We start from the raw sequence: 26,436 nt of genomic DNA on the forward strand, positions 1-26,436 counted from the left end.
AGAGGAACTTATGCCAACCTCAGGAAAGCCCATTCTCCTCAGTACTCATTAAAACTCCTGTACCTGCTTGGTGGCCCTAGGGCATTGGGTGCCCTGGTCCTGGCCACTGGAGCAGTAGTGGTCATCAGCGATGGTAATCTGTTCGTTCTCTTCAGCCTCCAGCTGGCTCTGGTTGAAGCGCAGGGAACCTTTCAGAATGTCTTTGATCTGTTTTCAAAGGAGACAAAGATAACAAAAAGATAAATAAGTTTGTAGCTAAATGCTTGATAACATGTACATGAGAAGCAGACTTGCCATTGACCTGCTTTCCCAGCAATTCCCTGGGAAATTGCAGTGCTGGTGACCTTCAGTCTCTGATGTTCTAGAAAGAACAGGCCCTAGGTCTACTGTGTGCCAGTGTGAGGTCTCTGGCCATCTGCACCAAGGCAGCTGCAGTGAGCGAGGATGGGAGTCAACCCTTCACACACCCTGCCCATGCTGGTCCTCTGCTGTCCTGCTCATCAGATCAACCATGCCATGTTAAAGTGCTTCTACACAGGAGCCAAGCGTAGCACCCAGCACCCGCCACCCTCTCCTCATGTCATCAGGGAGGTCCGAACTACTTTGCATCATTAGAAGAGGAGAAAGTACTATAGGTGGTTTTGAGAGAGAACATACACAGACCGTAATATATTGTGTTGATCTAGTCATGCTATTCTTAGTTGCTGTGGTTAATCCCTCACTGTATCTAGTTGCTAATTCTTAGTTTAGGTCAGTAGGAAAAATAGTATATGCAGGGCACATTTGTGATTTTAAGCATCCACGGAAGGTCATGGATGAAGTGGGGACTTTGTAGTGTAAGTGCTAACATCTCACTCTAGGAAATGAACCATTGGTAAATCCAACTGTTTCAAAGTATGGACTTAGTAATGGCTGATTAAAATTTGACTTAGTGTTAGTGTCAGGCTCTTCCAAGTTCAGAGACCGCTGCCTGTACCACTGTGTGGATCTATTACTCAGTAGGAAGCAGCATGTGCTCAGTCACACAGCCAGGAGGCAGTCCCACGCCAGCCGGGCTGTTCAGATCAGCACAGGTTCCTCTTCACTCATACTGCATCTTGCCTAGACCTGCCAGGGTCAGTAAATGGAGTCCCTGAGGGCCCCTGAAAGAAGTGAGCACGACCTGGGCTGCCCCTATATCCATGTCTTTATAGACAGGTGCAAATAGCGTGTCTGGAGAGACCAGTGTGTCTGGGTATGTGATGTAGAGAGTGGAAAACCTGCTTGTGTCACAGACACTTCAGACAGAATCACCAGGAGTATGGAGTGCAAGGTGACGCTTCAGGAGGAACGCCCTCTGTGGTGATATTGGTGAGGGAGGACAATGGCTTGAATGTGTCTTAAATACTGTGGAATCACCTTCCCCAGAGCTGGCAATGGGTGCTGGCCTGTGACACACGAAGCAGTGTCAGAGTAGTGCACCTACCTGTTTTAATCCTGCCAAGGACACCAGAATTTGATCTTCTTTTTCCAAATTCTCTTGTAATACCACATCTTGAATATTTACTGAAAACAGAAAAATGATAATTTTTTATAACAAATGCACTGTGTACAATTTACATGCCGCTATCTGACAACTTTAGAGAACTCTGAGGATGCTCTGTGACTGCAGGCAGCAGCAGGGAAGAAGCAATGTGCCTAGAAAGCACATCCTGCGTGCAGTCTCACTTCTTACACTTCCTGGGTGTGCTGAGAAGGAGGTGGTGTTCAACTCCAGTCAGGCAATGGGGACCTCACTGACCTATGGTGTGGCTGCGAGTCTGGAGCCTTGTCCCACTTCAGGAGGAAGTGTCCTTCCTTGAGCTTTCTTCAGTGGAGCCTAGCCTGTTTCCTTTCAGAGACAAGGCTCTCCTGCATATCTAAAATGAACACATCGCTGGGGCTTTGTAAAATTAAAGCATAGTAGAATAAGAAGAGCAAGAGGACAAGCTCAGAGCATTGAGGCCTTGGCTATCAATGGCTATGGAGTCAGCTTGCCTTAACCCAGTGTCTTTAAAGGAGAATGTTCTTTAGAACTCAGGACCCACAGTCTTTCCAAGGTCAAACCAGTGCTGACCAGTGCTGACACTCAGCAACCTGCTGACATACTGCAGCAGGATGCACAGGAGTACTGGTGGGGTAGCAAAGCATGACTGAAGCCCATTCTACACAGAACACAGACAGGTTGCCTCTTGTGAGGCTCACTCCAAATACTTTCAGAGTCCATAATTCTCTATGACTCTCACAGCTTAGGAAAACTCCTTCAACTTCACATTCTTCCCTTGGGACCTGCCTGAGGGACACATGGTCCACGTGTGCCTGCCTTTCTGTCACCCCCTTTTCAGGTAGAGACCCAACACACACTACTACCTCTATCTATCCCCACCAAAAGCCCTTCAGCTTACTCCTAGAGTACAGACTCCCACCACCCACCCTGCCCCACTCTATGTCTGCTTCACCCATCCCTGTGTCCACACATGGCCCCTTCTGTAGACACACCCTAGAACCAAGCCATAATTCCACTCATCTTTGTAACCTGAAGATTGACGCTGTGAAAGGAGAGGAACTAGAGCCACAACAGTATTCCACATGCCCTCATGCTCCGCTCTAGTAACACATGTCCTGTGTCTGCCTTCTGAAGCTTTCTAACATCTTCCTTTCAGGTAGGAAAGCCCAACTCGTATCACTAACCCCATCCACCCCTGGGCATCACCCTCACGTTTCCATCTTCGGGCAGGAAATGTAGACTTCCTTCACTAATTGAGCCCATACCATGCCGACTCCGCCCTCCCCTGCTGCCCACTCTGCCCTTCCTCTAGCTAGACAATAGATTCACACCAACCCTGCCCATCCTCAAGATCTGAGGGACACTCTTCCCCAGGAAATTCACTAGCTGTGTACCTGAAACTCTCTTCACCCATTATCCGCTAGAACACGTGTCTCATGTGTCTTCTACTACTTCCTCGTCTCTTCTCTTCAGGTAGGGACTCTAGCCTTGCATTGCCAACTCCACTAGCACCCTGTGCCTGAGGGAAGTTCCCAGTACTCCCCTGACTCCTGAAGACGGCTATGAGAATCTTTTGGATTTACAGCAGGTTTCTGCCAGGGTTTAGAAACACAACGTAGCTCAAGCTAAGATCAGAATACGCCTAATGCTCCATCCAACACCAATGCTGCTTTGTCCAAAGAGTGAACACTAAGCCCACAGAGCTAGTCAACCTGACAAATTGGGGCAACAGGAAATGAGAGTCAAACACACACTCAACAAATAAGGGTAAGATTTCCATATCACGAAAGAATACTGATGACTTAACTCCAGATGCCTAGCATAAATACAGACATGAAAAACCAAAACAAGTCTCCATCAAGTAATATCCTGAGACAAGTAATTAGCACAAGACAATGGCTTTGGAATAGTAATAATAAACATGAAAGAAGAACTCAAAGCAAATGTGAATGAATGCTAGAATGAGACCACAAAAATATAATCATGTGAATGAATTAATAAGATTAATTCGGTCTGCCAAAATAGAATATAATGAAGAAATATTCTCTTTGAAGAAAAGCCAAAATGAAAAAAAAAACTTGAAAAATCCAGGAATCAAAAAGTCAAACAAATAAACACAAGTCAGAAGCCTCATCAATAGGCTGGATCAAGTGAACAAGACTATCAGCTCCCGAAGGTGGAGGATGTGGCTCGCTCAGTAAAAGACAGCCACAACGAAGCAAGGCAGAAACCGACAGGAGCAGCAGACAACAAAGAACACATGCCCACGGCTCGGGGCTTTATGGACAAAAGTCAAATTCAAGATAACAGCTATAGCAGAAGGAGAAAGGCCCTCATCAACAAGAGCAAAAGAAAGCTTCCCTGATAGTGAAGACAGGTCTGTCAAGATCCAAAGACAGAAAACCAAACACACAGGGCCAGAAATTCCCTGTGTCACGTAATAGCTACAACCACTAAGGTACAAAACAAACAAAGTATCTTGAAAGCAGCAAGAGAGAAAGAGCAACTCATATACAAGGGCAGGTCTATCAGAATCAGTAGATTTTTTCATCGAGGACATTGGAAACCAGAAGAGAATTGACTGAACTTTTACAAATTATGAAACACCACAGATGCAATCACAGAATATTATGCCTACTAAAACTATCAATCAGCCACAAGAGAAGGGGAAAGGAAATTTTATCTGATAAAAGCAGATGTAAGGTATTTATGACTACTAAGTTACCTCTATACAACGTACTGCAATAGATGTCTATATCAAAGAGAAGGTTAAACACAAACAAGGAACAATTAATTCCGCTACACTAAATTAAGAGAGGTCTAGTTGGGGACAGAGAGATGACTTAGTCTAAAAAGCACTGGCTGGCATTTAGAGGACCTGGATTCAATTCTTAGCATGTACATGGTTGCTCACAACCCTCTGTAACTCCACTGCAAGGGGTTGGGCATCCTCTTCTGCTCTCTGTGTGCACCATGCACACACATGTAGTGTAGAGACATACATACAAACAAAAGACTCAAACGTGAAATTAAAATAAGTAAACTATTACAAAAGAGGTCTAACTGAAAATCACAAAAAGCAAAAAAGAAAAATATACACATTAAAAATAACTTAATGATTTCAACCCTCCAAGAAACTGGCCTCATGACCTATACCTACACCACCTTAGGGTAAAAAGGGATTAAAAAAAAAGTATTCCAAGCAAATGGAACCAAAAAGCAAGCAGGTGTATTCTAGTAGTATTGGACAAAAGAGACTTTAAAAGTAGTCAAGGCTTCTGTCATATATCCATTCATGATGAAAGTCCCGGAGAGCTGGGTACTGGAGATATACCTCAACACAATGAAGGCTATAAACAGGAAGCCTGTAGCCTATAGCTCCACCTGACATGGAGAGAAACTCCACTAACATTTAGGAACAAGACAAGGATATCCATTCTCTCTACTCTTCTTCAACAGTCACTGATCAGGAATCAGGAACAGCTAATCAGGAAAGTGAAGGGAGATACAGGGGTACAACTAGGAAAGTAGTCAGAGTATCTTCACTTGCAAATGACGTGACTATATACAGTAAGGACTCCAGCAGAAACATTCAGCAAAGTAGCAGGATACAAACTAACACCCAGAAACAGTAGCTTTCCTATATTCAAATGATATATGAACCGAGGAAAATAAGGGAAAAAGTATCATAAGTAATAACTTCAGACAAAACAAGACAAATCTTGGAATAAATGTAACCAAGGAAATGAATGAAAACTCTGGGTAATGAAGAAAGAAACCAGAGGATACTGGAAGAGTTTGCCTCCCATGTTTGTGAACTGGTGGGATACTGTGAAAACGGCTACCTTCCCTAAAGCAATCTACAGACTCAAGGCAATCTCCACCAAAATTCTAATGCAGTTCATCACAGAAATTGAACAAATAGTCTTAAATTTGACAAGGACATATAAAAGATCCAAGCTCGCCATGACAATTGTGGACGCTGCCACCATGCAGATTGCAAGTCGTGCCACAGCACTATCATAACACAGCATGGCACTGATACAAACAGACACACTGACGAGTGGGACAGAATAGAGGAGTAGAACATATAATCCCATACTCTTACAGCTATCAGAGTTTTGATAAAAAGGCCAGAAACACACATTGGAGAAAAGACAGTATCTTCAGTAAATGGTACTGATCAAACTGTGCAGATACATAAAGAAGAATGGAACTTGGTCCTTGTCTTTCAGCCCAAGGCAAAACTTGATTCCAATGGATCGGGCTTTAGCCTAAGACCTGATGCACGAATTGCAAGAAGTATGGAATAAGCTTGAACTCATTGGCACAGGAAAGGACTTTTTGAACAGGAACCAACAGTGCAGGCCTTAAAGCCAACAACTGATAAATTGGGTCTCAGAAAACGAAAAAGTTTCTGTATAGAAACTGAACCATCACTTGAACAGGCAGCCCATAGCATGGCAAAAAAAAAAAAAAAAAAAAAAAAATCTTTGCCAGTTATACATGTGGCAGAGGGTTAGAATCTAGAATATAAGTAACTATAAAAAAAAAACCAACTAAATATAAAGAAAACAAACACCCCAATTTCATGGAGATAAGGAAGAGAGTCTCAAAAGCTTAAATACAAAGGTCTGAGAAACATTTTAAAACATGTTTAATCTCCTTAGCCATCAAGGAAATGCAAATTAAAACCGTTTGAGATTTTTCTTATCTCAGTCAGAATAGTTAAGGTTAAAAAAAAGGAGAAAGAGCAACTGGGGTTGGAGTGCAGACGGGTGCAGCCACTGTGAGAATCAGTATGGAAGTTCTCAGTAAGCTAGAAACGGATGGACCATAGGGTCCAGCTTTGCCACTCTTCAGTATATACCCAAGGGCTTTGCATTCTACTCTAGAGATTCCTACGTATCCATGTTCATGGCTGCTCTATTCACAATAGTCAGAAATGGCAAACATCAGTTGACAGATATTGAAAATGTGGTCTGTTTACATATGGATATTATTCAGCTATTACACCAACTCCATATCTGATAAAGAACACTCTCCATAGGACAAAATGGCAGTCCACAAATGGGAAAAGGTCTTCACCAACTCCACATCTGTCAGAGGGTTAATATCCAAAACATATAACGAACTCAAGAAAATAAATAGCCCCATTTAAAAAAAATGTGTTACAGAGTTAAACAGAGAATTCTCAGCAGAGGAATCTCAAACGCTGAGAAATGTTTAAAGAAATGGTCAATGTCTATAGCCATCAGGGGATGCTAATCAATCTATAGCCATCAGGAAATGCTAATCAAAGTGACTTTGACTCCATCCTATACCTGTCATAACGGCTAAGATGAAAATGCAGTGATGGCTCACACAGGTAAGGATATAGAGCAAAGAAAACCCTCCTCTATTGCTAGTGGGAATGTAAATCTGCAGTCCCTTTGGAATCAATAACATGGTCCTTAGAAAGCATCATCCTAAGTGAGGTAACCCAGACTATGAAAGCCAAACATGGTATATTAGCTGTCAGGGAAAGGACAGCCATGCTACAGTTCATAGACCCGGAGAGGCTGAGTAACAAAGAGCGCTCAACAGGGACATATGGGTCTTCCAGGTAAGGGGAAATAGAACAGATTTCATGGGTGGACTGGGGACAGGTGGAGATGAGAACAGGAAAGATCACATAGGGGAACAGATAGTGGGAGAGAGTACTGGGAGCGACTACTGGAATTGGGGGCATTTCAGGGGATCTGGAAACCCCCTGGAATCTATGAGGGTGACCCTTGCAAAGCCTTCTAGTAAGTGGTGGATACAGAATCTGAACCAGCCCTCTTCTGTAACCAGGCGAGGCTTCCAGTGCAGGGACTAGGACATCAACCCAGACATAAAACATTCAACGTACAACCTGTCCTGCCTGCAAGATCTGCTGGGGTAATGGTGGCACAGAATTTATAGGAGTGGCCAGCCAAATTGAAGCCACAGCGTGAGAGAGAATCCATGTCTGACACTGCTTGGATAGCCAGGAACCAAAGGCTAGATAGCCTAGAGACCTAGGATAGAACCAAAGGCTAGATAGCCTAGAGACCTAGGATAGAAGAAAAGGCTGGATAGTCTAGGGACCTAGGATAGAAGCAAAGGCTGGATAGCCTAGAGACCTAGGTAGAACCAAACACAGCTGGCAAAAACAGAAACAAAACATCCAAAACCCCACCCACCCAACCAATCAACCAGCCAAATAAAGAAAAAAAAAAAGAAAAAACAAACAACAACAACAACAACACACACACACACACACACACTCACACATACTCACACACACACTCACACACACAAACACACACTTACACACACACTCACATACACACACAAACACACACACTCACACATACACACACAAACACACACTCACACACACAAACACACACTTACACACACACTCACATACACATACACTCACACACATACACAAACACACACATACACACACTCACACTCATACACTCACACACACATACACAAACACACACTCACACACACTCCTACACACTCCCACACATACACAAACACACACATACACACACTCACACACACACTCACACACTTACACACACAAACACACCATTCACATACACACACACACTCACACACTCACACACATACACAAACACACACACATACACACACTCACACACACAAACACACACACTTACACACACAAACACACCACTCACATACACACACACTCACACACATACACAAACACACACTCACACACAGTCACACACTCACACACACAAACTTACACACACACACTCACATACACTCATACACACTCACATACACACAAACTTACACACACACTCACATACACTCACACACTCACACTCACATACACACACACTCACACACTCACACACACAAACACACATATACACACAAACACACACACTCACACACACACACACTTACACACACAAACACACCACTCACATACACACACACTCACACACATACACAAATACACACACACAAACTTACACACACACTCACACACAAACATACACACACACTCACACACTCACACACACTCACATACACACATACTCACACACTCACATACACACTCACACACAAACACACACATACACACAAACACACACTCACACACACACTTACACACACGAACACACCACTCACATACACACACACTCACACACATACACAAATACACACACACTCACACACACAAACTTACACACACACACATACACACAAACACACACACACACAAACACACCACTCACATACACACACACTCACACACATACACAAATACACACACACTCACACACACAAACTTACACACACACACACACTCACATACACACACACTCACACACACAAACACACCACTCACACACACACACACACACACTCACACACACACTCTCACACACACGGTCAAATGCTTGTTAATGATGTTCTGCTATGCTCATACATCATCAGAGATGCTGCTTCCAGCAGATGATGGGAGATGCAGAGACTCACAGCCAGTTAGGAGGAGAGCGAGCCCAGTTTGGAGGTAGGGGAACCCTGAGAAAGTGGGGGAGGAGGACTTGTAGGAGCCAGAGGGATTAAGTATACCAGGAGGGCAAGACCTGTGGAATCAACTAAGCTGGGTTCACGGGGGCTCACACAGAGTGAAGCAGTATGCATGAGTCTCTTTTAGGTATTCTGCATATATGTTATGGTTGTGAAAGACCCCAGCTTAGCAGCAGTAACACCATTTTACAAGGCTGTACTTAAGATGACTGGTTCAGGGAAAGGTTAGAACACTGAGTACACAGCGGCTGCCAAACAAGATGTGTTTGGTTGAAGGCCTGGCAACAGGAGGACTGCCGTTGAGCACCTGACAATGAGAAAAGCCCCGGGAGAGGTCCCACACCCTGGTGGGGGGCCGAGTCAGTCGTTATGTTCCAAGAAGGTAGCTAAGAAACTTGCCCCCGGGCTGAACCCTTGGGGGGCCGAGTCAGCCATTATGTTTCAGGAAGGTAGCTAGGAAACTTGCCCCCGGGTTGAACCCTTGCCATATTAGAATCCACCAATTATATCCCTATAACCATACATCTGCTTCTGTATGCTTGCTTCTGCTCCCCAAAATCCTATAAAAGCCCATCCTTGGTTCCGTGGGGTGCGCCAGTCCCCCGAGTGACTGAAGCGCCCGCAGGTGCCTGTGCCTGTGTATCCCGACAATAAACCAAATCCTCTTGCTGATTACATCCTGTGGTGTCTCGGTCTGGTCTTTGGAGTTGGAGGGTCTCCATCCTGAGGGAAAGTTCTCCCTGAGAGCTTTTCATTTGGTGCGTTGGCCGGGAAAGGAGATCCTCCACCCAGGGACCACCGACCACCCACTGGGAGGTAAGCCGGCCGGCGTCTGTCTGTCTGTCTGATTTTGTCTCGTTCTGCCTTATTCTGTCTGTTCTGTGAGCGCTCAGCCAGGTCTGTTCTGTGAGCGCTCAGCCAGGTCTGTTCTGTGAGCGCTCAGCCAGGTCTGTTCTGTGAGCGCTCAGCCAGGTTCTGTGAGCGCTCAGCCGGGTCTGTTCTGTGAGCGCTCAGCCAGGTCTGTTCTGTGAGCGCTCAGCCAGGTTGTTTGGAATTTGGGCGGGACGAAGAAGGAGCTGACGAGCTCGGACTTCTTGCCCCGCAGCCCTGGAAGACGTTCCAAGGGTGTTAGGGGCCCGACTTTTCGGGGCCCAATCTGGGAGAGGAGAAAGATCCGGACTAACGGCACCTCTGTCTGTATTTTTGGCTTTCAGAGGGCCCCGGACCTTTGCCACCTCCATCTGACTTTTTGCTTTCAGTTTGGTACCAAAGCCGTGCAGCACGCCTGTCTGTTGTTTGTTTGACTGTTGGTGTTGTTTGTTTTCTCTGTGTTCTAATCTTCCTTAGAACTAACATGAGACAGTCCCTAACAACGCCCCTAAGTCTCACTCTTGATCATTAGAAAGACGTCCACGACCGGACACACAACCAGTCCGTCGAGGTTAAAAAAAAAAAAAAAAAAAAAAAAAAAAAAAAAAAAAAAAAAAGGAAAATGACAGACTCAGAGCGGGATGGCCAGTGAATGACACATTTAATAAGATCATTATTTTACAGGTTAAAGATCGGGTCGTCCACGGACATCCTGACCAGGTTCCTTATATTATCACTTGAGAGAGTCTCGCCTTAAACCCCCCCTCCTGGGCGGAACCCTTCGTGGACCCGAATTGGCCTCCCCTCAACCCCCAGCCTGTCCCCTCGGCCCCGCCCGGTCTGCCGGCCACGTCTTCCTCTCTCTCCCTTTGTGAAATCAGAGCCTTCTAAGAAACCTGTCCTCCCGGCAGACCCAAACTCCCCTCTCATAGATCTTCTCTCTGACAGGCCCGGCTAAAACGGAGGAGACAGAGCCGCCGGCCAGATCAGTTGCCGGGCCACAGTTTGATAAGGGTTTCTCCCCTGTCACAGGGAGATTGCACAATAAGCGCGAGGTGATGCCAGATTCAACCTCCCAGGCTTTCCCACTTAGACAGGGAACCGGTGGCCAGACCCAATACTGGCCGTTTTCAACAGCTGACATTTACAATTGAAAACAAAACAACCCTTCTTTCTCCAAAGACCCGGTGGCACTCACCGACCTAATAGAATCTGTTTTACTTACTCACCAGCCTACTTGGGATGACTGCCAACAGCTCTTACAGGCCCTCTTAACCTCAGAAAAAAAACAAAGAGTGTTCCTAGAGGCCAGAAAACATGTTCTGAGAGATGATGGGCGTCCCACCCAGCTGCCTGAGGACCAAACTGGGATTTTAATACAGCTAAAGATAAGGGACACCTACGCCTTTATCGCCAGTTGCTTCTAGAGGGTCTCCGAGGGGCTATACGACGCCCTACTAATTTGGCTCAGATAAAACAGGTATTACAGGAAACAGGGGAAACTCCCTCCGCCTTTCTAGAGAGCCTTAAGGAGGCCTACCGTATGTACACTCCCTATGACCCAGATGACCCAGGACAAATGACGAGTGTCTCTATGTCCTTCATCTGGCAGGCTGCTCCAGATATCAGGACTAAGTTACAGAGGTTAAAAAATTTACAGGGCTATACATTACAAGATTTACTTAAAGAAGCTAAAAAGATTTTTAATAAGAGAGAGAATTGAGTCAAATCTTGGCCGCCGTAGTTCAGGGCCAAAAAAGAAAGAGAGATAGGGGGGAGCTCGAAAGGGGCTAAAGCTAGATAAAGATCAATGTGCCTATTACAAAGAGAAAGGACACTGGGCCAGAGAGTGCCCCAAAAAGCCTGGCGGACCCCGAAAGCCTCGACCACAAACCTCCCTCTTGGCTCTAGATAAAGATTAGGGAGGTCAGGGCCAGGAGCCCCCCCCCCCCCCGAGCCCAGGGTAACGCTTAAAGTTAGGGGGCAGCTGGTTACTTTCCTGATAGACACAGGAGCCCAGCATTCAGTCCTCACCCAAGCTTCAGGACAACTCAGCGACCGGACGGCCTGGGTACAAAGAGCTACTGGTGAAAAACAATACCGATGGACTACGGACCGCCAGGTTCAGCTGGCTACCGGTAAGGTGACCCATTCCTTCTTACATGTTCCGGACTGCCTGTACCCTCTGCTGGGCCGTGACCTGCTCACCAAACTAAAAACACACATTCATTTTGAGAAAGGAGGGGCCCAAATAACTGGCCCCCACAGAACTCCCCTTCAAGTTCTAACCCTATGAACCGGGACAGGACACTGGCTTGGGCAGAGACTGGTGAGATGGGGTTGGCGCTCCAACAGCCCCCCTTAATTACAACTCCAGTCTCCATAAAACAATACCCCCTGTCACATAAAGCTTATCAAGATATAAGGCCTCACATTATGAGGCTTCTAGATCAAGACATCCTAGTCCCCTGCCGGTCGCCTTAGAATACGCCTCTTCTGCCTGTTAAGAAACCCGACACTGGAGATTATAGGCCAGTACAAGACTTAAAAAAGGTCAACAAGAAGATAGAAGATATTCATCCGACTGTTCCAAACCCTTACAATTTGCTCAGTAACTGTTCATCGATGAGAAGCAGGGGTATGCTAAAGGGGTCCTAACACAAAGGTTGGGACCCTAAAAACGCCCTGTGGCCTACCTGTCTAAGAAATTGGACCCTGTGGCCTCCGGCTGGCCACTGTGCCTAAAGATGGTGGCTGCTATTGCTGTCCTGATCAAGGACGCTAGAAAATTGACTTTGGGACAGCCACTCACCATCCTAGCACCCCACACAGTGGAGGCCTTGGTAAAGCAGCCCCCAGACCGCTGGCTCTCTAATTCTCGCACCAAGCCTTGTTACTGGATGCAGAACGGGTTCAGTTTGGGCCTATAGTCACCCTCAATCCTGCCACCTTGCTTCCTCTACCAGAGGAGACAAAACAACATGACTGACTACAAATCCTCACAGAAGTACATGAAACCAGGCTGGACCTATCGGACCAGCCTCTTCAGAATGCTGACCACACATGGTACACGGATGGCAACAGCTTCTTGGCAGAGGGAGAGCAAAAGGCTAGAGCTGCGGTCACTATGGAGGACAAAGTGATTTGGGCGAAAGCCCTGCCTGCTGGTACCTCCGCACAACGGGCTAAACTCATCGCCTTGACTCAGGCGCTCAAGATGACAAAAGGTAAGAGGCTAAATATATATACAGACAGCCGTTACGCCTTTGCCACGACACACATCCACGGGGAGATCTACCGGAGGCGGGGGCTGCTCACATCTAAAGATAAAGATATTAAAAATAAGACTAAAATTCTGGCCCTCTTAAAAGCCCTATTCTTGCCCAAAAGACTGAGTATTATACATTGTCCAGGACACCAAAAAGGACACAACCCAGAGACACGAAGAAACCGGCTGGCCGATGCCACGGCTCGAGAAGCGGCCATGAACAAATAAATCTTGCCCTTAAATAGCCCAGACCAACCCACGCCCCCACCAATGAGACAAACCAATTGGGTTTATGCCCATGAGGACATAGAACTCCTAAAAAAAAATGGGGGCCATCTACCACCCTCAACTAAAACAGTGGGTCTACAAAGGACTTTTAAATTGATCTCCTTTTTACATAAATTAACCCATTTGGGGTTTAAAAAGATAAAAATCTTACTAGATCAAAAAGAGATAAATCTGTGTTTTTTAAATCGGGACAAAGCGATACAAAAGGTGACTGAGAGTTACAAAGTGTGCGCTCAGGTTAACCCGAGAAGGACCAAGATTAGACAAGGAGTTCGTCCTAGGGGACACCGTCCCGACATCCATTGAAAAATTGATTTTACTAAAATTAAACCAGGTATATATGGATACAAGTATCTCCTAGTGTTTGTAGACACCTTCTCAAGATGTGTCAAAGCCTTCCCCACAAAACACAAGACTACAAAAATGGTCACCAAGAAGCTCCTCGAGGAAATCTTTCCCAGGTATGACATGCCTCAAGCGTTGGGGTCAGACAACGGGCCCGCTTTCGTCTCCCAAATAAGTCAGTTGGTGGCCAAATTACTAGAGATTGATTAGAAATTACATTGTGCCTATAGACCCCAGAGTTCAGGTCAGATAAAACACATAAATAAAACAATTAAAGAGACTTTATCCAAACTTACGCTTACAACTGGCTCAAAGGATTGGGTGGCCCTCCTTCCCCTAGTTCTATATCGGGCCCGGAATACCCCGGGCCCCCATGGTCTAACTCCTTTTGAAATAATATATAGAACACCACCCCCATTTGTCCATTTCTTTGATTCAAACATTGCTGATTTTGCTGACAGCCCTTCTCTGAGGGCCCATTTACAGGCCCTACAGATTGTACAGAGAGACGTCTGGAGACCTTTGGCCGCTGCTTACCAGGACAAGCTTGAGCATCCGGTGGTGCCACACCCGTTCCAGATTAGAGACACCGTGTGGGTACACAGACACCAGACCAAGAATCTCGAGCCACGGTGAAAAGGACCCTACACCGTCCTCCTGACTACCCCGACCGCCCTAAAGGTAGACGGAGTCTCGGCTTAGATCCACACACCACACGTCAAGACAGTCCGGTCTGAGGAATTGACTAATCACAACACTACACCCCAGACATGGAGAGTTCAACACACTCCAAACCCCTTAAAGTTAAAACTCCTACGTGGCTCCTCCTAGTCCTTTTATGGCCTAGAGTCAGTGGGGAAATAAGCCCCCACCAGACAAAAATTTCTTGACCAAGTCGAGTGAAAGATTTCACTCAAAGTTAACAAAAAAAATGGGGGAATGAAAGACCCCAGCTTAACAGCAGTAACACCATTTTACAAGGCTATACTTAAGATGACTGGTTCAGGGAAAGGTTAGAACACTGAGTACACAGCGGCTGCCAAACAAGATGTGTTTGGTTAAAGGCCTGACAACAGGAGGACTGCCGTTGAGCACCTGACAATGAAAAAAGCCCCGGGAGAGGTCCCACACCCTGGTGGGGGGCCGAGTCAGTCGTTAAGTTCCAAAAAGGTAGCTAAGAAACTTGCCCCCGGGCTGAACCCTTGGGGGGCCGAGTCAGCCATTATGTTTCAAAAAGGTAGCTAAGAAACTTGCCCCCGGGTTGAACCCTTGCCATATTAAAATCCACCAATTATATCCCTATAACCATACATCTGCTTCTGTATGCTTGCTTCTGCTCCCCAAAATCCTATAAAAGCCCATCCTTGGTTCCGTGGGGTGCGCCAGTCCCCCGAGTGACTGAAGCGCCCACAGGTGCCTGTGCCTGTGTATCCCGACAATAAACCAAATCCTCTTGCTGATTACATCCTGTGGTGTCTCGGTCTGGTCTTTGGAGTTGGAGGGTCTCCATCCTGAGGGAAAGTTCTCCCTGAGAGCTTTTCAGTTGTTGGCTTGATGTCTGGGGGAGACTCCTGAAAGTGGGAGTGGGGGTGTCTGACATCTTTACCTACTCTTGGGACTCTGTTCCTCTTACTGGGTTGACTCACCCAGCCTTGATGTGAGGGTTTGTGTCTGGTCTTACTGTATTTTATTGTCCCATGTTTGACTGATGTTCTTGGAAACCTGCTCTTTTCTAGGTGTAGATTGGGGATTGTGGGTCCTGGATGAAGGGGAGGTTGTGGTGAACTGGGAAGAGCTGAGGGGGACCTGTGGTTGGAATGTATTGTATGAGAGAAATATAAATAAGTCAAAAAGAATAAAAACCCCCAAATGGAACTGAAATCCGCTAATAAATGGATTAAGTTGGAAAGCATCTTGTGTGAGTTACCCCAGACACAGAAAGACACATGTGTCATGCTTTCTCATTTGTTGATGTTGGTTGTGATTCCTCAGAAATTGTGTTCATGTGGAACACCAATAAGGTGGTGAAATTGCCAAGTGGCCATCAGGAGGGACTTTTAAAGGAGGGAAGATAAAATACAGAGATATAAAGCATTAAAAGAGATTATTGCAACAGGAAGCACTGAAGTGATGTGGGGGAACAGAGGGCAGGGTAGAGGAGGAAATACAGAGAAGGAAAATTACACTAAAGACCTTCTGAAAATGTAATGCAGAAACCTACTTACTACCATAGAACCTTCCATATATTTACACATGCACACATAAAAAAAGAGTTAAAAATAAGTTTGCTCTATAATAGGATGACACCAGAGGCTGCAAACTACAGTGACTTGCCTGAAAAGACATGTCTACTGCTGTAATAATGGCAAACATCACAAGAATAACTAACTACTTTCCGACTCAACTTGAGAACTGCTCTACCAGATGAAACCCGTATCTGACACCATTACTGGTCTATGACTCTATATCTAGACAGGTCCTAGGCCCTAGGGGAGAACCTAATACTATGATTCATTAAACAAACACAATACTAAACTGACCCCTGATAATTTATCCTTTATCTATAGATATAAGCACCATCATCTCAACCCTCATCCGAGAAGCTTCTATTTGGAGTAAATGATTAGTACTGAGCCCACAGTTGGTCAAGGTGCAGAGAATGAGCCCAGAGTTAACATCTCTAAAGGAAACATATGTATTGAATGTGCCCCATGGTGACACATTCCTTTATTCTTAGCACTTGGGAGGCAGGGGCAGGCAAATCTCTGAGTTGGAGGCCCTGGTCATCAGAGCTACACAGAGAAACCTTCTTGAAAACAACAACAACAACAACAACAACAACAACAACAACAACAACAGGACACAATGTTGGGTGGGAAGGGAAAGAGGATGGATCTGGGAAGAGTAGTGGGAGGTGGAAGAGAGGGTGAATATAATCAACACATTTATATGCAGTTCCCAAACAAATAACTGAAACAAATATTAAAGCAAAATAAATAAAACATTGCATTCTTATTCATTCAACAAGGTTGTCCCAGACTCTATTTGCATTAGATTCCATGCTGGGTCACTAAAGCCACCAGAACATATCCCTCTTGTTTACTCAGTGTCTACGTCTATACCAATCTCAGGGTTTTTACTGCTGTGCTGAAACCAGCCTGGGAAGAAAGTGCTCATTTCCATCCCCCTTATCACAGAATCAGGACAGGAACTCAAACAGGGCAGGAACCGGGAGGTGGAAGCCCACGCAGAGGCCATGGAGGAGTGCTGCTTATTAGCTTACTTTCTTTTATTTATCTTTTTAATAGAACCCAGGGGTGGTACCACCTACAGTGGCCTCTCTGATTTAGAAAATGCCCTACAGCCTGATCTTCCCATGATCTTATTTATTTATGTTACATTCCGATCACAACCCCCTCTTCCTCCAGCCCCCCAACCCAAGCCCTCCCCCTTCACCTCTGAGGAGGTGCAGGTACTCCCTCACTCCCTTGGGTACCAACCCACCCATCCTGACACCTCGAATCTTCAGGACTAGGCATATCACCCACTGAGGCCAGAGAAGGCAGCCTAGTCAGGGGAACAGGATCCACAGGCAGGCAACAGAGTCAGGTGCAGCCCCTGCTCTAGTTGTTGGGGGCCCGAAGGAAGACCACACTGCACATCTGCTACACATGCTCAGGGTATGTGTGTGGGGGCTCTAGTCCAGTCCTTGTGTGCTCTTTGGTTGATGGTTCAGTTTCTGCGAGTCCCCAAGAGGCCAGGTTAGTTGACTCTGTAGGTCTTTTGTAGTCCCTATCTCCTCTGAGTTCCCCAATCCTTCCCCCAACTTATATAAGACCTCTAGAGCTTGGCTCTAGAGCTTCTAAGATTTGGCTATGGGTCTGTTTTAGTCAGCTGCTGGGTGGAGCCTCTCAGAGGACAGTTATGCTAGGCTCCTGTCTGAGAACCCAGGCCTACAGTCTGATCTTATACTGGCATTTTCTCAATTCAGGTTCCTTCTTGTAATGGCTATTCCTGGTTGTCAACTTGACTATATCTGGAATGAACTGCAATCTAGAAGTGGAGGGCTCACCTGGAAGACACAAGTTTCTGACCTGGGTCTTGGCATGCAGATCTTGAGGCATAGTGGCTAGGGAAAGTTTAGGCCCAGGCAAGGTAGTACACACCTTTAATCCCAGGAGACTAAAGCAAGGAGATCTCTCAGTTCAAGGTCAGTCTGGGACAAAACATTCCTAGATCTATGGTGGTGCACACCTTTAATCTGGGCCACACTTCTGCTGGAGATGACATAGGACTTTGGAAGAAGGAAGAGTCGCTTTTCTTCATCTGCTGCACTGACTTGCCAGCACATTTGTGGAATCGACTTCTGCAGAAGACCAGCTCAAACAACTAGCCTCGTGGGACTGAGCAAATAGATTCTTGGACTTCCCATTCATAGATGACCATTGTTTTGGAGTAGGACTACAGATTGTAAGTCATCATAATAAATTCCCTCAATATAGAAAGACATTCCATATATTCTGTGGCTCTAGAGAATCCTGACTAATAACTTCCTCTCAGATAACACACTGTCTTTTCTTTTTGAGCAGCCTTTCAGCCCAGTAAAGGTGGCCCCTAGAGGCCAAATCCGCAGTGCAAGGGCTAGCAGAAAATTATCTGCAGAAGCCACAGCAGAGGTGCTGCTCTTTCTGGATCTCTGCCTTTTACAGTTTGCTGTAAAGGCAAAGGCTATGGCCATGTTACCTGGCTTCTACCCCAAAAGTCATGGAGAGGCCAGTGGTCAACTGTAACAAAGACTGAAGACTGTACAATGCTACACAGCATTCTAATGCTACTACACAGCAGTGTCGTGATCTAGTGAGGGTAGAGACCCAGAAATGTACAGGGACGGAGTTTCTTGATCTGAGTGCTCATTCAGATGGGGGTTCAGATGAACCCTTTCCCAGGACTCCCCAGGAAGGGAGAAGAGACAAAGCAGAGGAGTTAACTGTGCATTTACTGAAACGAGACTAACAGGTGACCTGTACAGAGTTAGTGGCATTCAACTGACAAGTTTAAACCTTGGCATTCCCATCCAATTACTAACCATGCCTGATCCTGCCATAGATACATTTAAGTCCTTAAACTACCTTTAGTAGGAAAGGAGCTTTACAAGATTTCTGCACACCTGAACTTAGGCACATACACTTATTCTGCTGATATGACAGTGTCTACATGGATCTTACAAACCCACGCGGGCTACACTGCTACAAAATCTTGTGAATCATAACTTTCAAATCATCTTCTTTTGGATGCTGCTTTGCTGTATAAGCCTTCCAGGAGCAAGCCATCACCTCCAAAGTGACAAGGATGCAGGGCCAGGGACAGGTAGAGAAGGTGAGTAGGTGAAAATGTTTTGTTTTTCATGACAGGTCTGAGTGAGATCGATGTTTTGCATCCCAAGGGTCACTTCCCTAGAACTGTTCCTTGGTAAGAGCCCCAGGAGTAAAGGTCCTCAATCCCAATCCCTGCCATGACTATCAGGTCTGCGGATGCAGCAGCAGTCACTGGGGGTCTTCCTTCTCACCAGTACATGCGGGGTGACACTGTCCTTGCAGCAGCAACTGGACATGTGGCACCACTCTGGCCAGTGAAGTGTTGGAGCAGTGGATAGGTGGCGCTCACGGGGAAGCTCCTCAGGGGGAACTGGCTCCATCCTTGCCTTCTTTGCTGTTTTTTTTTTTTTTAAATTGGATATTTTTTATTTACATTTGAAATGTTATTCCCTTTCCCAGGTTCCCATCCATAAGCTCCCTATCCCATTCCACTCCCCTTTTTCTATGAGGGTGTTCCCCTTCCCCAGCCACCCCCCCCTTTCCCACCTCCTCACCCTGACATTCCCCTACATTGGGGGTCTAGCCTTGGCAGGATCAAGGGCTTCTCCTCCCATTGGTGCCCAACAAGGCCATCCTCTGGGGCTGGAGCCATGGATCTGTCCATGTATAGTCCTTGGGTAGTGGTTTATTCCCTGGGAGCTCTGGTTGGTTGGCATTGTTGTTCTTATGGGGTTGCAAGCTCCTTCAGCTCTTTCAATCCTTTCTCTAATTCCTCCAACAGGGACCTAATTCTCAGTTCAATGATTTGCTGCTAGCATCTGCCTCTGTATCTGTCATGCTCTGGCTGAGCCTCTCAGGAGAGAGGTATATCAGGCTCCTGTCAGCATGCACTTCTTGGCTTCATCAATATTGTCTAGTTTTGGTGGCTGTATATATATGGGTTGGATCCCCAGGTGAGGCAGGCACTGATTAGCCATTCCTTCAGTCTCTGCTCCAAACTTTGTCTCCATATCTCCTCCTATGAGTATTTTTGTTCCCCCTTCTAAGAAGGACTGAAGCATCCACTCTTTGGTTGTCCTTCTTGAGCTTTATGAGGTCTATGGATTGTATCTTGGGCAATTTGAGCTTTTGGGCTAATATCTACTAATCAGTGAGTGCATTCCATGTGTTTTTTGCTCTTCCTTGCTGTCTGCCTAAAACACTATCAGGAGTTCCCCAGGCTATCCTGCAAGCATGTGAGTGAGGTCACCTCACAGGGCTGCCAAGCCTGGGGAAAGCCCACAACTGGCTTGCTTTTACTTGAGGGGAAAATGAGCTGATTTGTTCTCCTCACCTCTCTACTCATAGCTTAATTATGTCTGATTAGTTTCCTGGGGATGTGGTAATAAAGTACTTCAAACATAGAGACAGAACACACTAGGCCTGTATCCTCTCACGGGGCTAGAAGCTGCAGTCCTAAGTGAAGGTTCCTATGATGGCTGTAGGGAAGAATTCTTCCTAGCTTCATGCACTTGTCAATAGTTCTTGGCACTGTTTGGAGGGTGTGGGTGCTCACAGTGTTCTACTATCATGGTCTACAGAGCACTCTCCTTGTGTAGCACTCACTGAGTTGGTGCCTATACTAATCTAGTAAGGTCTCACGTGATTACGTCAGTAAAGCCTACTTCTAAGTAAGGTCACATCACATGTTGCAGTGACATGAAGGTCTGAGGTAATGTTCTGCCCAGTGCTGCAGCCACAGCTGCCTATCACACTGGATGAAAACCATCTGGTTTCTCTAAAACAAATTCCCATCTCTGCTGCAAGCACAGTATGGTGTCCCGTCCAGGAGGGGAATGGCCTGATGTACAGCTCAGCTGAGTAGCACAGAGAAACAGCAGGGACAGCCCAGAGCTTGGCTTTACCAGTGCTGTCCTCTCATCTAGCAGATCTTTACATGTATTTTTGGTAAGAGGCCAAGAATCATCTTTTAGCATCTGATGGAAATCTACATTATACATTAAATATTCACTTAACTTCAGGAATAAATTTACTATGTTGACTTGGCTCACTTTAAGAATCTCAGGGTAAAGACATTAAAATGATAATCAAAGTGTCTTTTTAAGAGGCTATTAGATGTTTTGGTTGCAAAGTTAGGCCAGCATTACTACATCTCCTGACCTGTGACCTAACAACACTGGATGTTCGAGCTGTGACTACAAGAAAACACAAAGACACGTCTTTTCATGACTTAGAGTATTAAAGGGAGAAAGGGAGGGGGGCGCTAAATGTCCTTTGCAATATACACCTCCCTCCATGACAAATGACAACACATATTATAGTATAAAGGTCTTTCGTGTGTGTGTGTGTGTGTGTGTGTGTGTGTGTGTGTGTGTGTAGATGAAAGATGATTGCTCTTGATATAGCAAACTTAAATCACATTTGCATTGAAGCTAAAGAGAAATGCCATATTACTAGACTTTATCCTGTGGAAGTTAATAATAAAACATAATCCATGTAACAATCTCATGATGACTCCAACTTTTAAGTGAAATCTCAGTGCAACACAGACAGACCTCTGGGGCTGGAGAGAAGGCTCCGCAGGCAATAGCACTGGGGCTCCTCTTTCAGAAGTTCGAGTCCTAGCACAAACATGATGGCTCAAAACCATCTGTAATTCAGTTCTCAGGGACCAGACACTCTCCTTTGGCCTCCTTTAGCCCTGTACACCATGGTGTACATACTTACATGGAGTCAAAACACCATATATACAACATAATTTTTGAAACAGACCTTTAATTCTGAGGGTAATGGAACTGGTCTACAAACCATTCTGATTTCTCAAAAGCTCCAGATTTGTTTTTAATGATGGAATAAAGGCAGTTTCATCTCTACATTTTAAATGGCCAGTAGGAAGGTGTGATGGTTTGAATATGCTTGGGCCAAAGAGTGGCACTATCAGCAGGTGTGGCCTTGTTGAAGTAGGTGTGTCACTGTGGTGGTGGGCTTTAACACCCTAGCTCTAGCTGCCTGGGAGGAGTTATTCTGCTAGTAGCCCTCGGATGAAGACACAGAACTCTCAGAGTCTCCTGTACTATGCCTGCCTGGATGCTGCCATGTCCCTGCCCTGATGATACTGGACTGAACCTTTGACCACGTAAGCCAGCCCCCCTTAAATGTTGTCCTTTATAAGACTTACCTTGGTCATGGTGTCTGCTCACAGCAGTAAAACCCTAACTAAGACAGAAGGTAACAAAGGCCCTCTCAAGGAAAGGGTGAAAAGCAGATGTCTGTCTGTCCTGGAGGAGTAGCTGAGCAGGGTGTCGAACTTCTTAATGTTTGTAGGAAGTAGACACAGTGACCTCTTCACAGAATTGCTGTGAACAGTAGCTGGGACAGTCAGGTAAATACCAGAGCAGCAGCTAACTGGATAAGATCCTTGTGTGGCCATAAACCTTGTAGACACTTTGAACATCTAAATGAAAGCCATCCTCCTATTACCAGATATGGAGTGAGACTCAGCCCTGGCGTATCACCATGAGAACATACTTTTGTTCCTGATCTCTATGTCAAGGCCTTACCCTCCTCCCCGACTCTATACTTGATTAGAGGATTACAACCCTCTTTTGTACCGGTTTCCTAAGCTGCTTCTTCCGGGGCCCACGTGCCCTCAGCCAGCAAGTACTTAGTAAATACTGGCCGTGTGAGCGTTAGGGCTCAGTTCGCCTTCCATGGAATAGGTGTAGTAAAGCATCTCCCAGATAGAGAAGGGAAGGTACTAATATAATTACTCTGACTCCAAAATGAGAAGTGGCAGAAGAATGTGAGGGAGGCAACATTCTATGATGGCCTACTGAGGTGATTGATCAAGCTGCGTGTTCTCCTTGTCAGCTATGGTACAATAAAACCATTTGTAACTAAGAATACTAAATACTGCATTTAATTCTGGTGAGCAGAGACTTGTATACAATCAACCAAGAATCCCCTTCAAAATGCAAGTCTTTAGGAAAGTAAACTGCACACTGCACAGAAAATATAATCAAGAGTTCTATTTTGCATTTATCTGCTGGAATAGCTGAAGATCCTAGACGCAGCAACTAGGGGAGGAACATGACTTGTTTAAATGCTAGGGTGTGACTACTCGGATATGTACATTACACTAAGACTGTGCTACCAGATAGCTCACTGCCCTGACAGTTAAACTAAAACAAGCCAGAGAGATGTGTGTGTACATGCACACTCACTGAAAAATACTCATAAAAGAAGCCACACCTCACTGGAGCATCCTGTAGGCTCGTGGACTGGTAGGGCTGCCATGCACTGTAGCAATGCTATCTCAGGGAGCTGAGCTATGACATGACATGGAGTTGGAGGGCTACACATCAAAATGCTGACACTATCAACTCAGAGTAAGGTCAATGAAAATGAAAGATTTGGATACAGTCATTTCCACAGACATCCTTTGAATATTGTGTTTGTAAATTATCAGGATATAAAATTTATCAAAGTTCTAATAGAGGTATGTACATTGAATTTTAACACTGGCCTTTGCAACTAATTCTAGCATAAACATTAAGATGTGCAGAATTGGTAGTGCCACAAAGAGCAGAAGACCTGAAGGAGCGACTGACTGGGAGGCCCAGGCCCAGGAAGGGCTGGGGCTGGACTCCAGCTTTCCTGAACTGTGGTATCCTCACCTGTGAAACACAGAACATCTGGGGTAGTTCCAGAGCACTTATATGTTTTAATATTCCTAAAAAGTATTTTGTGTGTATGCTTGTATGCAATTACCTGCAAAAGCCAATTGAGGGGTTGCATTTCCTAGATCTACAGTAAAAGGCGGTGTGCACTCTGATGTGGGTGCTGGGAACTGAAGTCTAGTTCTTTGCAAAAGTGGAAGTGTCTAACCGCTGAGCCACTGCTCTAGCTGCATGCTAGATCTTTACTGTTTATGATGCTATTAGCTGCTGCACTCTCAGCACGAGTACATCAGTGTACAGGATCCTCCCACTGCGAGCGTGGCATGCCTGCATAAAGGCAGCCTGTGACTGGAAAAGAGGTTTTACTTCCAAACCCTCTAGTGGGGGCATGTCAGTATGGGGCTGCCCGCTGTGGGCACAGGGATTCTGCAGAGCAGGCAGCTAGTGCATACTGGAGACAGTAACCGCACAGTCCAGCTCCTTACGAGCACAAAAGTTCAGGCTGCCATTAATGTGTACATATATGTGAAATCCAGCAACTTTTAAAATACCTTGAGCTTAGCCACGGAGGTTAATATCAACAGCTTTCAACTCAACTGTCAGGATGGTGAGCAGGGGAGTAACTATAGCAACAGAATAAGGAACATGTAAAAAATAGTCTGAAATTGACAGGGAAAGTTTAGCTCTAATAAAACTATTTTCAATTGTAAGTCTTTGCATTTTACACGGAGTTAATAAAATTAGGACTCTGACAAAACAAATCCTCCTTCAGTACTGAGCTCAGACCAGGAGGAGATGAGCCAGCCTGCCAGCCGTTTGAACAAACATTACTATATATTTTTTCTTCAAAAAGCTTTTTTTTTTTTTTTTTTTTGGTTCTTTTTTTCGGAGCTGGGGACCGAACCCAGGGCCTTGCGCTTCCTAGGTAAGCGCTCTACCACTGAGCTAAATCCCCAGCCCCAAAAAGCTTTTTTTTTTTATTTGCTCTGCTATCAGTTATAAAACAGCCTTGATTAGCACTTGATATTTAAGTCATTTATTTACACATGATGGAAACAGAGAATAATAAGGAATTCTCTTGAGATGAACAGAACATCAAGAAAGTAATGGACAAGAGGGAAGAATCCTGAGAAACAGCTGGCATAACAGCGCTCTCAGACGGCACATGCCTTGGCAGCCAGCAGCCTGTGGCCTGCACAGGGCCAGGGCTCGGCAGGCTTCATGTTAGAAATGCTCAGGCACCGAGCTGTGATTAAGCTATTCTTGTTCACAAATTAAGGGTAGGGCCAACATATCAGATTCTGAAAACCTTTTTATCAGTGAAAACACACTGATAAATCAGTGTGAACTAGGTGTATAATACTGGTCCCAAATTTTCAACTAACAAGGCATAGGGTTCTGGATAAATCTGAACTAAGTGTTATGACCCTGAGCTCTCCGAGACTCAAACGGGAAAGAGGAAACGATCCTGTTGAATATCCCATGAGTTATGTCCCTGTCCTAGTGTTTAAAAATACATTTGGCAACAAATGTATTCTTACTTCATTCACTGAGGCCACTCACAGGCAGGCAGGCAGGCAGGCAGGCAGGCAGGCAGGCAGGCAGGAGGCAGGCAGGCAGGCAGGCAGGCAGGCAGGCAGGCAGACAGCAGGCAGGCAGGCAGGCAGGCAGGGCTAAGTGCAGAGCCAGGGCGAGGCTCTGTTCCTCTAGTACACCCTACACTCAGCACGCTCCTGCACGCATGTACACAGGCTGACCTCCAGGCACCGCCCACACTGAGCTGTCCACACACTCTCAGTGACTGCAGTATAGTTTCAAAAGCATACAGATTAGGATCCTCAGAAAGTTCTCTTGCAATCTTTCAGTCAAGCAATTGCTGTAAATGATTATTTCCATATCAAACACCTGCTACCTGCTTTTAAAACTTAATCCATATGAATAAATAAAAATAGTTTAATCTTTATAGACTACATTGCTATGACATAGTCAAGATCTTACTAATAAATATTTCAGTCATCCCAACTTTGATCTTTTAAATTAGAAATTTAAAAAGTCATCATATGCAAAGAATGTTAAAAGTAATTAAAATAGTACTTGCATAAGTTAGACAAATCAAGAGCTTCACCTGAATCAGTTTTTGTGTTTTATACAAATCTTTCTTCAGGCTAAAAATCAAGCATCACCAGAAGTGACTGCTGTTGTTCTGTGTAGATGCTGAAATGAGACCATGGGGGCTGGGAAAGGCTGTTCTTCCCAGCCATCCTTCAACCCCACTTTAAAAAAATGCAGCCATGCTATTTATATCGGGAAGGAAGCCAACCGCTCCATGAAGGATTCTCTCTGAGAGTGAAATGGATGCTCAGAATAAACCTGCAGGAAGCCGGACACTGGAAGCTGGCCTGGGCTTTTCTTTCCATTTGAACGGAGCTCCCCCTCCCCTTCCCTCCAGAAATGCTCCCTTAGTACAGGTTAAAAGACCCAAGTCAGAGAAAAGGCTGCTGGGAAATTCTGGGGCTTTAGTGAAGATGCTTTACAAGCTGCTATGTGTAGCGA

At 45.4% G+C, this 26,436-nt stretch overlaps 1 protein-coding gene across 15 annotated transcripts in view; it reads right to left on the reverse strand.

Annotated features, from left to right (window-relative positions):
• Positions 1–26,436, reverse strand: part of Tbc1d5 (TBC1 domain family, member 5) — a 529,632-nt gene that overhangs the window by 20,788 nt on the left and 482,408 nt on the right. For all 15 annotated transcript variants that reach the window (XR_015628837.1, XR_015628836.1, XR_015628835.1 and 12 more), the window contains 2 exon segments: positions 1,466–1,545; positions 64–207 (listed from right to left, as the gene is read on the reverse strand). Coding sequence is in view for 9 of the 15 variants with exons in the window: in XM_087567202.1 (XP_087423328.1) it covers positions 64–207; positions 1,466–1,545 (224 nt within the window). In the remaining 6 variants the exon portion in view is untranslated.

The sequence above is a fragment of the Rattus norvegicus genome, chromosome 9 (assembly GCF_021556685.1).
Source record: "Rattus norvegicus strain SHRSP/BbbUtx chromosome 9, alternate assembly SHRSP_T2T, whole genome shotgun sequence".
Classification (NCBI taxonomy): Eukaryota; Metazoa; Chordata; class Mammalia; order Rodentia; family Muridae; genus Rattus; species Rattus norvegicus.